This window comes from Scyliorhinus canicula, chromosome 16 (assembly GCF_902713615.1).
Source record: "Scyliorhinus canicula chromosome 16, sScyCan1.1, whole genome shotgun sequence".
In the NCBI taxonomy this organism is placed as follows: domain Eukaryota; kingdom Metazoa; phylum Chordata; class Chondrichthyes; order Carcharhiniformes; family Scyliorhinidae; genus Scyliorhinus; species Scyliorhinus canicula.
The window spans coordinates 137,908,059-137,922,208 of NC_052161.1; the positions used below are offsets into that span (position 1 = coordinate 137,908,059).

Genomic DNA, 14,150 nt, shown 5'->3' on the forward strand with positions numbered 1-14,150 from the left:
TTTGCTGTATTTTAGAATCTGTGATCATGTTCGACATGTTGGCCGTGACCCCAGCCAGCTGTTGTGTCCAGATACAGCTTGCCGTTCCCCTCCACCATTGACCCTGGTTGGAACTTGTGTTAGTGGAAGGGCACCTAATTTATCTGTGGCCTGTGGGTGCCCACACCACAAGTCAAGATCCACCTCCCCTATGCTGCTGGAAACACTGGCAGCTGACTACATTCCAGGCCATTTCCCCTGCTGGATCCCTGACCCTCACTAGTGGTACCAAATTGCTCCAATTTGAAGGCTGCCATGCTCTATATCACTGTGTAAAGGGCTCTAATTATGCCAAGTTTTCAAACGGTCAGGACCAAGGCGATTCCTGGCCCATAAGATTCCAGCCCTGGCCCCAGTTCCTTTCTGCCCCTTTGGTGTCACTGACCTTTTATGGGGAAGGTGGAGATCGCACCCTATGCAAGGCCCAGTGTCTGGGTCTTGGACAAGTTACAGATCCGTGTGCTGCATGCTTGCGGAAGTATCAAGAATGGTTGAGCGGTTTTGGTCCTGTTAATGTTTTTTATGTCTTGAATGTGATTATCTGGCAATCTTCTCCAGTGGACCTTTGTAAAGACATGTAGAATTAGACGTGTAGAAGTAGAAGGTGTAAAAGTAGAAGGTGTAAAAGTAGAAGGTGTAGAAGTAGAAGGTGTAGAAGTAGAAGGTGTAGAAGTAGAAGGTGTAGAAGTAGACATGTAGAAGTAGACATGTAGAAGTAGACATGTAGAATTAGTTTATTACGCAAATGTGATAAACCAATAAACAGGAATTGGAAATTTTTCACTTTCCTTTCGAGAGTGAAGTAAACCCAGAATTACCCTGCTCGTGTTCAAACTGGAAGCATAGAGTGGAACATCTGAGGGCAGAAAGTGGGTGGAGCACCTCAAAGTATTAGCCTGGGGCAGTGCTGCAGTAAAGATTTTGTACATCTCCCAGCTGCTGAGGTTTGAAGTCAAGCACCTCCCGTGATGGCTCACTGATTAAACCACTTGCGAGATGTGGAACTGAGCCACAGAGAGCAGGAAAGCACCTGGAGCAGTCCTCCAGCATTTGTCAGCAAGTCCCAATTTATAAATGGAACAAGACTGAAATCGGCCTCCACATTCTCAGTTCGGAAGGTGGCAGGGGTCAGGGAGGAGCTATACTGAGTTAGCCATTGAAGGTTCTCTTGCCTCCTCCTGTTCAGTAGCCAATGCGCAAATTGTGTGTGAATGACAGGGATGGGTTTGGTTATGTTGGCTTGGGCAAGTGATTTGGCATGGTGCCATTCTCTGCAACAAACTCCACAAATCCCTACACTACTGAACCACATTCACAGCCTTAGGACCAGATTTTGCAACAGGAGCTCCAGTTTCTAGCGGGCAGGTAGCCCCAGACCATTGGGAAATACTGGCACTTGAACAATGGATCTTGGTTTCCCTAATGATGGCTTCAGTTTGTCAAGCCACTTATGTAAAGTACTGGAGATCTGCTACCCAAGAAAAAGAACTGAAGCATGACCAGAGGTGGGGAATTGAGAATTTATTTAAATAAAAAATTTTATTTTGTGTTTTCTTGCTGCAGCCTGGACTGCATTCTGGCTAAATAAATTGCTGGGTGAGACGGACAGTGTGTCTCTTTTCAATATCCTCTCTGCATTTTGACTGCTAACTCTCCTCAGTTTGACATGCTATCCTTTCAGCTAAACAGAATGGTGCAAACTACGCTGGTGGGATTTGTTGGTTTTGTGTAGATTAATGAGACCATTCCTGTGGCTCACTTCTGTCATTCTTATGTCGATGCAGAACCTCATCAAAGAGCTTAAACTTAACTGTTTCAGAAAATAATATTTAATAATATTTTATTAAGGTATTTGAAAATCCCCCCATCCCCCTTGGAATACTGCATCTGCTGACATTTTAATTTTCCCCGAGAAAGTCGACGAACGGCTGCCGCCTCCGGATGAACCCTAACATTGACCCTCTTACGGCAAACTTTATTTTCTCGAGGCTGAGAAACCCAGCCATGTCACTAACCCAGGTCTCTACACTCAGGGGCTTTGAGTCCCTCCACATTAACAAAATCCATCTCCGGGCTACCAGGGAGGCAAAGGCCAACACGTCCGCCTCTTTCGCCCCCTGAACTCCCGGATCCTTCGACACTCCAAAGATCGCTACTTCCGGACTCGGCACCACCCGTGTTTTAGCACCGTGGACATTACCTTCGCCAAACCCTGCCAAAACCCTCTAAGCTTCGGGCATGCCCAAAACATGTGGGCATGATTTGCTGGGCTTCCCGTGCACCTCGCACACCTGTCCTCAACCCTGAAAAACTTGCTGATCCGGGCCGCCATCATGTGTGCCTGGTGGGCTACCTTAAATTGTATCAGGCTCAGCCTGGCACATGATGAGGTGGTATTAACCCTGCTTAGGGCATCCGCCCATAGACCCGCCCCAAGGTACTGGAAACTACTCTATCCTGTATCCCCCGTGGCGGCAGCAGCGGAAAGGCTGGCATATTCCAGCTTCGATTCCGGCTTGGGTCACTGTCTGTGCGGAGTCTGCACATTCTCCCCGTGTGTGCGTGGGTTTCCTCCGGGTGCTCCGGTTTCCTCCCACAGTCCAAAGATGTGCAGGTTAGGTGGATTGGCCATGATAAATTGCCAATTGCATACAAATGATCAGAGGGTTAGATAGGGTGGACAGCGAGAGCCTTCTCCCGCGGATGGAGGTGGCTAGCACGAGGGGACATAGCCTTAAATTGAGGGGTAATAGATATAGGACAGAGGTCAGAGGTGGGTTTTTTACGCAAAGAGTGGTGAGGCCGTGGAATGCCCTACCTGCAACAGTAGTGAACTCGCCAACATTGAGGGCATTTAAAAATTTATTGGATAAGCATATGGATGATAAGGGCATAGTGTAGGTTAGATGGCCTTTAGATTTTTTTCCATGTCGGTGCAACATCGAGGGCCGAAGGGCCTGTACTGCGCTGTATCGTTCTATGTTCTATGTTCTATTAATTGCCCTTAGTGTTGGGTGGGGTTACTGGGTTATGGGGATAGGGTGGAGGTGTTGACCTTGGGTAGGGTGCTCTTTCCAAGAGCCGGTGCAGAATTGATGAGCTGAATGGCCTCCTTCTGCACTGTAAATTCTATGTCTATGTATCGGGACTTGTGGCGTAATATAACCAGCTTTGGAAAATAAAACGGGGATCTTTATTTTCACAGCTCACTCCAAGTGAAGAAGCATTTCTACGAACCTATGCAGGCGTAGTGAACAGTCAGCTCAGCCAGCTCCCACAGCACCCGATTGATCAGGGTAAGTACAGGATTGTTCAACACCGTGCAAAGCCTGGTAATTGTAGAGTTGCGGTTTTGACATTAAAATTCAGTATCGGCTCCAGGACTTGATGTAGCATTAATATTGCACGACGCATGTGGCAAATCGAGTCCTACAATTTTAGCAAGAGGCTGCTTTACTACATACTTAGCCTACTGAGGACTTCTAATGGCCAGAGCTGGGTACTACAGAATTATAATGCAATCTACACTACCCTTGCAGAGAACCTAAACATTGTGACACTTTATGGGCCAGGAACAGCTGGGACAACCTGATTTCCCGCTCCTTACCCAAGTCAGAACACCATGAGATCTATCACCCTGACATCCAGGCACAATGAGGAGGAGTGTTGGCCTGAAGCTCGGGCAAAGAGGTAGATTTTAAGGAGCATTTAGTGCGACATGATGGCGCAGTTGTTAGCGCTGCAGCCTCATTGAGCTGAGGACCCGAGTTCGATCCTGGCCCTGGGTCACTGTCCATGTGGAGTTTGCACATTCCCCCCCGTGTCTGTGTGGGTCTCACCCCACAACCCAAAGATGTGCAGGGAAGGCGGATTGGCCACGCTAAATTGCCCCTTAATTGGGAAAAAAATAATTGGGTACTCTAAATTAATTTTTAAAATGGCCTTTTAAAGAGCATTTTAAAGCATTGAATTATATTAATTTAGAATACAGAGCGGTAAGTGTGTTTACCGGTTCCGCTCCTGAATGCTTTGAGGCCTCATTAACCAATTGGCTTCTGGTCTGGCAACATACTGATTTTAAAATTCTCATTCTTGTTTTCAAATCCCAGTGGCCTCACTCGTATCTATCTCTGTGACTTCCCAACCTACAAACCCTCAGCAATGTGCGCTCATCTAATTTTGGCCTTTGGAGCATCCCCTGATTTTAATCAGCCCACCCTTGGTAGCCCTGCCTTCAGCTACCCTAAGCACTGAAATTCTCTCTCTACTCTTCATCGCCTCACCTCACCTTCGTCCTTTAAGACCCTTCTTAAATCCTGCCTCCTTGGCCAAGCTTTTGGTCATCTGACTAATATCTCCTATGGCTCAGTTACACACTTGGTTTCATAATGTCCCTGTGAAGCACATAGGGATGTGTTATGTTAACGGTGCTATGCAAATATATACCGTTGATGGACGGAAGAGGAAACTCTGTTGTCCTGAATTCTACACTAGTCCACATGGTGAGTGAAACGCTGCTAAAAGAAGAATAAACTGCTGTTTGCACTTGGTGAAACAGTAGATGTGTTTGTTTGTGGAATTAGCTCATTATTCAATGGGACATTTCGGCCTGGGGCATTGGTATCACTTATTGGATCTCCATAGAATGGTTTAATAGGAATATTGAGAGTGTGAAGAAATGAATGCTGATTATTATCCTTCCTGCCAAGAGTGGGGATGAATTGGTAATATGTGCACTGATTGGGTGAGTGGGGTGAAATATGCTATACTTTTAAAATAATGTTTGAATTAATTGTTAATTTCAAATTTACTTCCATTATTTTCTCAAAAAATATCAGATTGCACAATATACGAGCATTGAAGGGAACACATCAGAGGAACGTTGTGAAATGGCTCCTGGATAGTTGAATGTTTTAAGCTCGTTCTCAGGATGTGGGTATTGTCGGCTAGGCTGTTTTACATTGCACCCCCCCTCCCCCAAGTTGCCATGAGTAGCAGTTTGGTACCATTCAGTAAATTGCTGGGTCACTTCAGAGGGTAGTTAGAAGTCAATCACATTGAAACCATATTTAAACCAAGCAGGGCAAGAACAGCAGGATTCCCCCAAACTCTCACGGTCAAGAAAAGCCGCAGAAAAGTGAAGCAGAACTCAGCAGTAGCACACCCAGGGCGGAGTGAGGGGGCAGGGATGGGATATTGGGGGGGGGGGGGGGGGGGGGGGGGGGGGGGATGGGGATGGGACAATGTACATTAGGAAATGTGTACGTAAATAAGAAACTGTACAACATGTAAATACCAGGCACGCCATTTGTTAAAAGTATCATTCTCTAAAATTGAAAAACGCCAATAAAAACATTTTTTTTTTAAAAGAGCAGGTTTCCTTCTGCAAATAATATTGGCAAACCAGTTGGGTCTTTAAAACAACCTGACAGCTCCACAGTTACTTTCACTGGCCCCAACTTTAATTTCACAATTTTTAATCTGAATTCAGATTCACAGTATGATTTGAGCTCTCAATCTCTCGATTATCACTCCAGGCCCCTGGATTACTAGTCTGTTAACGCTGTCCTACCACTGTCTCCCAGAGCGAACTTTAACTGGGTTATTGTTGGAATTAACAGGTTCCCAGACTATTGCCTGCCTTACAGAATAAACATTGTGTAGTTCCTTGGAAGCATGTTGTATCCTTTTGACCCTGTGCATATGACCCTTTATGAATGGTGAGACTTGCTTGCTTTATCTGTAAATTCTGTATTCCCTGGCATGCAGCAACCGGTACATTGATGCCGTTGGAGTCCATTTTGCCTAGGATACTATTTTTTCTGTGTGGTAAAGATCAAGTTTTTTGTGGCTAGCGTTTATTAACAGGGGGCTTGAGTTTAAGAGCCGCGGGGTTATGCTGCAACTGTACATGACCCTGTTGAGAGCACATTTGGAGTATTGTGTGCAGTTCTGGTCACCTCATTATAGGAAGGATGTGGAAGCATTGGAAAGGGTCAAAGGAGATTTACCAGGATGCTGCCTGGTTTGCAGGATAGGTCTTATGAGGAAAGGTTGAGGGAGCTAGGGCTTTTGTCTTTGGAGCGGAGGAGGATGAGAGGCGACTTAATAGAGGTTTATAAGATGATGAGGGGGATAGATAGAGTGGACGTTCAGAGACTATTTCCTTAGGTGGATGTAGCTGTTACAAGGGGGCATAACTATAAGATTCAGGGTGGGAGATATAGGAGGGATGTCCGAGGTAGGTTCTTTACTCAGAGTGGTTAGGGTGTGGAATGCTGTGATAATGGAGTCGGACACTTTAGGAACTTTGAAGCGGTTATTGGATAGGCACATGGAGCACACCAGAATGACAGGGAATGGGATAGCTTGATCTTGGTTTCGGACAATGCTCGGCACAACATCGAGAGCCGAAGGGCCTGTTCTGTGCTGTACTGTTCTGTGTTCTATGTTCTATGTTCTACTGTGCCCAAAATCTAATCACAGTAACAAGACTCAAGGATGTCAAATTCTTACCAACCCAACTGTACCTGTAGTTAGGTATAAGTAACTAGCCAGTGTATGGGAAAGATTAGAAAGTGTGACATGTTGGAAACTTCAACGGGCAGGTCAATAGCAACATGCCTGCTAAATGTGTCAACCAGTTTTAATACAATAATGACACTCGCATATATTCTCCACATCTCATTTTTGTAGCCAAAAGCATGTGTGGTTTCTGTGGCTCCCAATCTGTCTACTTTGGTTCATCACCTGTTTTCACCTTAGTATATTTTCCTATCTTCAAGATGTTCAAAAACTGGAACTTATTGCCGATGTGTTCATATCTTTTTATTAAAACAGTAAAAAATATATACACGGCCAAATGGTGCAAACACTAATTTTGTGTTGGAGAAACAGGGTACCCTCCCCTCAGTACCAATGTACGGGGAGGGGGGGGAATACTCTGATTATTGAAACAGTTCATAACACGTTTCTACAAAAAACAAATGAAATGAAATGAAAATCGCTTATTGTCACGAGTAGAATTTAGTGAAGTTACTGTGAAAAGCCCCTAGTCGCCACATTCCGGCACCTGTCCGGGGAGGCTGGTACGGGAATCAAACCGTGCTGTTGGTCTGCTTTAAAGGCCAGCGATTTAGCCCAGTGAGCTAAACCAGCCCCAAATGGTACAAGCACTAAACTTTGCGCTGGAGAGACCAGATACTGTCACCTCTGTACCAACAGAAGGGAAAGGAAGGGGCGTGGTGGGGAGGGAGGAAGTCGGAGTGTTGGGGGGGGGGGAAGTCGGAGTGTTGATGGGGGGGGGGGGGCAATCGGGCACTGCCTGAACAATCTACAGAGGCAGAAAAATAAAAGAACCTTCAATTATGATGTGCCAGATTCTGGGAGTTCCCCTGAGGGGGTGACAGTGTCAGGCACGAGTGAGACCCGCACCCCGCTACAGAGCGTCTCGTGCACCCTGCGCTCCCGACACTAGGCGGCTGACAGACAGCCTTCGGACAGTCGCCCTCTGGGCCCGAATACTCCACCACACTGAGTGCGGCGGGCGGCACGGGCCCACCAACCAACTCGGGCTGCCTTGATCCCACCACCAGGATCATCGACAAACGGGATCTCCTCAGGGTCCTCCCGGGGTCCTTTGCCAGCGGGAGGTGGTGATGCAGATGCCTGCTCCGCCCCCCTGCCGCCTGGTCACTGGAAGACCCCGGAAGTAACTCCGGAAACAGGTCCGTGATGGTGACAGAGGTGCCCAAAGACAGCGGTTGGGACAGAGGGTCTTCCAAACCATCACCCGTTTAGAACCTGAGAAACAGGGGGTTATCGCTGACCCCCTCCTCCGAGAAAGTGAACAAGTCCGGGGTGCTAAATTGTACTGGGTGGAACCGGCCCTCTCTGGTCCCATCCGACCCCGAAGCACCCTGCACGGGGGACATCGGCAGCTGCCGGGATTTCCTCACTATCCCCCCCCACCCACCTCTTTTCTTTCGAGGGTTATAAGTAATTTGGAATAGCTGTCAATTGAGTGGATTCAGCTATTTCTGGTATCAAATGACAAGTGTTTTTTTTTAAACACTGCTGGTGGTTTGAGATAATTCGTCAAATGACATTGCATTTAACAGCTGGGGAGGATACTGAAAGGATAATTACAGGAGGGTAATGTCAAACATCAGGGTATGAAGTGGTAGCCTGGGACGATTACTATTAATAGCTCCATGTTGAAGTGAAAAGGTAGTACGCTTAGCTTGCTGGATCACTCAGTCACTGCACATTGATGCATATTTTTGCATGAATGTTTTCAATGTAGAAGCATTAAAATGCAAGGTTCTGATGCCACCTGTAATTTGTACAACGGAGCTTGGGTGCTTTATTGGAGGTTGCAGCAGTTACTGTTAATTAGTGCACACGAATGACTTGAGTAAATGTACAACACGGTATGTTACTGGGCAGCACGGTGGCGCAGTGGTTAGCACTGCTGACTCAGGGCACCGAGGACCCAGGTTCGATTCAGTCACTGTCTATATGGAGTTTGCACATTTGCCCCATGTCTGCATGGGTCTTACCACCACAACCCAAAAAGATGTGTAGAGTAGGTCAATTGGCCACGTTAAAATAAAAGAATTAGATAGATAGAGATAGAGAAAGACAGCACAGAACAGGCCCTTCGGCCCACGATGTTGTGCCGAACTTTTGTCCTAGGTTAATCATAGAATTTTGGACACTAAGGACAATTTTTCATGGCCAATCCACCTAACCTGCACATCTTTGGACTGAGGGAGGAAACCGGAGCACCCGGAGGAAACCCACGCACACACGGGGAGGATGTGCAGACTCCACACAGACAATGAGCCAAGTCGAAATCGAACTTGGGACCCTGGAGCTGTGAAGCAATTGTGCTATCCACAATGCTAATGTGCTGCCCAATTTAATTGAGATGGTTGCTCTGATTTTGGGTACTCTGAATTTATTTTTGAAAAAACATGGTTATGTTGCTGATTCACACAACCAGATCCAGGATAGTGACGACATCAGTTAACTGGGTTGGTCATTGGAATATTGAAGTTGACCTCCATATTCTCAGGGGAAGTCGGAGAAAAATCAGCCTGTGTTCCTGGTTCTGTTTGCTATTCAGTAAAGTTGCTGGAATTTCTGCGTGTGGCAGAGTCAAGCTAAGTTACAATGTCCACCCCCACAATGAAATCGCTTTCTGACATTTTACTGTCAAGATTGACACATGAAGAATGTCAACCAAGATGAGACAACACTACCTGCAAAGCTGTGCCTCGGCATGAATCAGTAACTTGAGGGGGAAAGAGGAAATGGACGGCAGGGGAAAGACTGAGGGAAGAATGCTGAGAAAAATGATACTTTACTTTCTTTTGCCATTGATAGGTTTTATATTGTTTGGACAATTCACTCTCCTCAGTGATGATTCCATCAAGACTTATAGTCATTCCAAATAAAATATTGAAAGCACCTGGGAACCAGGGCATATCCAATATTCAAATGAACTGTGCTTGAAGTTAGGAAAATTAATTCAATTGCCCTAGCAACCAAAGTTTGTTACTTTCAGGTTCTCCTAAAGACGAGGTTCAGACAGTAAAACAGAAAATTGAATTGACAATGCCACTTTTGTGTGTTAAAGTGGTGAATGATGACATTCCAAGCCTACTTGTCCTGTTTTCAGCCCAGCACATTTTGTGCCCAGTGTCAGCATTTTCTTAAACAAAACTGCAGACGCATTTTAACATTGCTTCCAAAAATATTTTGATTAGAATGGATTGTTCTCTCCCGATAAAGCTAAATAGATCCTTGGTTCAATGTTCTCTACTTATTACTCTGTAAAGAATGCCAGCATAATGAAGAGAATAAAACAGGTTTGTTTATCAAAACCTATTGTAGCAAAGATCAGTCACCATTTCCTCTCTTTCCTATCACCGCCCCTCACCCTCAGCAACCCCCCACCCTCACAACCCCTCCACCCTTGCAATCCTGTGACCTGGCAGATTACTGGACCAAACCTAGTGCTCCTCCAAACTTTGTGCTCCTCCAAACTTTGTGCTCCTCCAAACTTTGTGCTCCTCCAAACTTTGTGCTCCTCCAAACTTTGTGCTCCTCCAAACTTTGTGCTCCTCCAAACTTTGTGCTCCTCCAAACTTTGTGCTCCTCAACCCTGCAGCCAGGAGGGTCCCATTTTCTTTTATCCTTGTCAGTGTAGCTGTTGCGTTTCTGCAATTAGATTCAAGACCTTCAACCAACAGCCCAGCTCCCGATTGCTATCTAGCTAATAATAATAATCGATTATTGCCACAAGTAGGCTTCAATTAAGTTACTGTGAAAAGCCCCTAGTTGCCACATTCTGGTGCCTGTTTGGTGAGGCTGGTACAAGAATTGAACCCGCGCCGCTGGCATTGTTCTGCATTACAAGCCAGCTGTTTAGCCCACTGTGCTAAACCAGCCTACTACCTTAACTATATAGTGTGCAAGAGCCGGCAATAAGTGAGAACAAGATCCAAGATTGTCAAATAGTGGGGACAAGGCTGGAATTAATAATGTGAGCAGTTGGAAAAGTGTCAGCTAGTTAATATCAGTATGGCTTTTCAGTAGAGTGATAAGAAAACGATCAATGGGTGTGATACATCTGTATAATAATATGTAGTTATGCATGTATAAAGATGGTACTTGTAATAAAGAAACTTGAGTATGTTTTGAGACTAGCTACATTTGGGTGAGCACTCCCTGGAATGACGGAGTTCAATTTAGAACATAGAACTTACAGTACAGAAGGAGGCCATTCGGCCCATCGAGTCTGCACTGACCCACTTAAGCCCTAACTTCCACCCTATCCCCGTAACCCAATAATCCCTCAATCTTTTTGGTCATGAAGGGCAATTTTTTTTATTATGGCCAATCCACCTAACCTGGATGTCTTTGGACTGGGGGAGGAAACCGGAGCACCCGGAGGAAACCCACGCAGACACGGGGAGAATGTGCAGACTCCGCACAGACTGTGACCCAGCGGGGAATCGAACCTGGGATCCTGGCGCTGTGAAGCCACATTGCTATCCACTTGTGCTACCGTGCTGCCCAATTTAATTGAGATGGTTGCAATAATAAAGGGAGCTGACTGGTTCAATATGAAATACTGCTTCCTTCTGCAGAGGAGAGCCTGGAACAATGGGGCATCATCTCGAAAGTTCATGGCAGTTTATAAATTAACCCAGAAAAGCATTTCTTCACATGCGTGCAAGAAGTCCAGAAACAAAGGATCAGATGCGGCGTTTAAAAGGGAACGCTTTACTCTGGAAGTAGGTTTGTTGGGAAATATGAAAGGCAAGAAATTCTTCATCGGTATTGAAGTAAGTGCAAACTAGGGAAAGAACGCATTTCAGTATTGGTATGGAGCACTTTAGTTGTTATCTGCTTTTCAAAGCATGCTGCTCTGGTATTTGTTTTGTATATTGGAGCAATATGTAGGGGCATTGCAGAATGCTTGCATTGATATCGGCTACTCCCACCAACGATGTGAGCTATTTTGATTTACTGTCACTTTTACAGATACTGTACCATCAGTGGCATCTGTGAATATAATATGATTAATATCCAATGAAGTTAGAGCAACACATGGCATCTTCACTGTGCCAGATTATTAATAAATTCTGTTTGGAGCACAATGCAGAGCTTGTTGTTTGCTGTCTGTTTTTTTTTGTTTTGGGGTTTCACACATTGTGTTTGAACATCGTCTTAATGTATTGTCGGAGAACAATTCACTAATTGTGCCAAGCCACATTTTGCCATTAACAAACCTTTCTTTCTTTCAAATTTGCATCTCTTGGCTGCACTAAGATTATGCTCAGTTTATGCTAAAGGGGTGTGAAGTAAAGTTAATTAGTGAAATGTCACCAGCTGGATCAGAAATCATAATCACACCTTTGTGGGAGTGGGGGTTTAGGCCCTCCTTAATTTGGTGCAAATTAACATGACAAAGCTGCTGGGCTGAGTGGACAAGTTTGTGTGGGGGGAAGAAGGTGGGTGTCTTTCCATTTGTTGCTGGTGCTGTAGGATCTTTGAAAAATCTCCTTCGGAGGTGTTCCCCGGCCCTTGAAAAATTGGACAGATCTGTGAAAACCTACCAGTGGTGGTGTTGCAGTGTTTCCTCTGGGCAAAGGTGAAATTGCAGTGTGACTTTGCATGGGCAGTTCCGTTCAATGTTGACACTCCATTCTATAATGGGAAAGGTGGACAACGTAAATCCAGAATTAAGATTTTTCAGATATGGATATTTTACTGTGCAATTAGTTCCACCACAGTCTTGTCTAAAGCTAGGAGTATTTAAACTCTGGGCTTGCTGTACAATTATTCTCTGCTACAATAATGCTGAAAACCAGTGCCAAAATCCCTGTATGGAATTCGTGGATTAGTGTAGCTACTCCAGTTGGATTTAAGGTAATCAGCAGGGCAGATTTACTCAAGTGCTGGGTATGTCTTTTCACGTGTGCGGTTGATGCAGATATCTGTATAAAAAAAAGAACAAATATTGAAGCAGCCTGATTGATTGATGAGAGAATGAAAGAGAATGGCTTTTTAAAAAAAAATTTTGAGTACCCAATTCTTTTTTGCCAATTAAGGGGCAATTTAGCGTGGCCAATCCACTTACTCTGCACATCTTTGGGTTGTGGGGATGGGACCCATGCAGACACTGGGAGAATGTGCAAACTCCACACGGGTAGTGACCCAGGGCCGGGATCGAACCTGGGTCCTCGGCTCCGTGAGGCAGGACTGCTCACTACTGCGCCACTGTGCTGCCCCTATGAAGGAGAATTACAACAATAAAAACTGGAGATCGAGATGAGTGGAGTCAGAGTGATTGTATGTAGGATCTGCTAATGGGCTGTGCTAGTGATTGTCTGCATTTGTTTGAAACCAACTCCCTTGTGGAGTACTTTAGTTTCCACTTGTATCCTGACTTGCCATGCTTAAGGTAAGGATGAATTTCTCCTAGCGATGGGTTGACTCAGTTTCTTTTGAAGGGTCTTTCTTTATTCTTTCGTGGGATGTGGGTGTTACTGGCAAGGCCAGCATTTCTTGCCCATCCCTAATTACCCTTGAACTGAATGGCTTGCTCATTCAATGGGCAGTTAAGAGTTTTCATCTGGAGTCGCATGTAGGCTGCATCAACTAAGGATGACAGATTTTGTTCTCGAAAGGGAAGTGGGCCAGAAGTGTTTTTACAACTGCCGACGATAGCTTCGCGGTCATCATTACTGAGATTTTTGTCAAAACAATATTTATTTTTAAAAATTTATATTAAACATCATTAGCCAAAAATACACAATAGAAAAAAAGAGACAAACAAACACATGTATTAACTTTTAACCCCAGAAATCTAAACTAAACTCCTAACAGCTGACTGTGACTAGCGCCTTAAAAAAGGAAATGAATGGCTGCCATCTTGGGTAGAACCTTTCCGCCAACTCTCGATTGGATTGGTGTACTTGACCTCATGCAAATATAGAAAAGATATGAGGTCACCCAACCAAGCCGAGGCACTCGGCAGGATAGGAAACCTCCTATCCTGGTCTCCTAGGAGACCAGCAGAACCCGTCTCTAGCCAATCAGTGAGGTGAAGGCAAGGACATCTGTCTTCGTCTGTGACTGGAGCACCGGCGACTCTGACACCCCAAATATGGCCACCAGCGGACATGGATCCAAATCGACATTGAGTATCGCCGACATGGTTTTAAAGAAAGAGGCCCAGAAGCTCATCAACTTGGGACATGTGTTTGGTTAGCTGGCCCTCAAGAACAGTGCTCACACACATCCTCGGCCCCAAAGAGGAATCCACTCGCCCTCACTTTAATCAGAAGCACCCTTTGGATCAGACTTAGCCGAGCACATGAAGAAGTGGAGTAGACCATGCGAAGGGCCTCCCTCCATACCTCATCATGCAGAATGGGACCCAACTCCCCCTCCAATTTCATCCTTACCTGACTCAACGGAGCTGACTCCACCAGGTGTGCCCGAAATAGTCCCCCTATCAGACTCGGCCAGAGACAAAATTCTGCAAAGGAGAAGAGGGTGGTGCCAAGAGAACAGAAGGGAAAGCCTTGCAC

General features: G+C 45.4%; 1 protein-coding gene across 4 annotated transcripts in view; it reads left to right on the forward strand.

Moving 5' to 3' along the window:
* Positions 1-14,150, forward strand: part of ctnnbip1 (catenin, beta interacting protein 1) — a 112,678-nt gene that overhangs the window by 57,110 nt on the left and 41,418 nt on the right. For all 4 annotated transcript variants that reach the window (XM_038821265.1, XM_038821264.1, XM_038821266.1 and 1 more), the window contains one exon: positions 3,245-3,335. In XM_038821265.1, the coding sequence (XP_038677193.1) occupies positions 3,245-3,335 (91 nt within the window). The remainder of the gene's footprint in view (positions 1-3,244; positions 3,336-14,150) is intronic.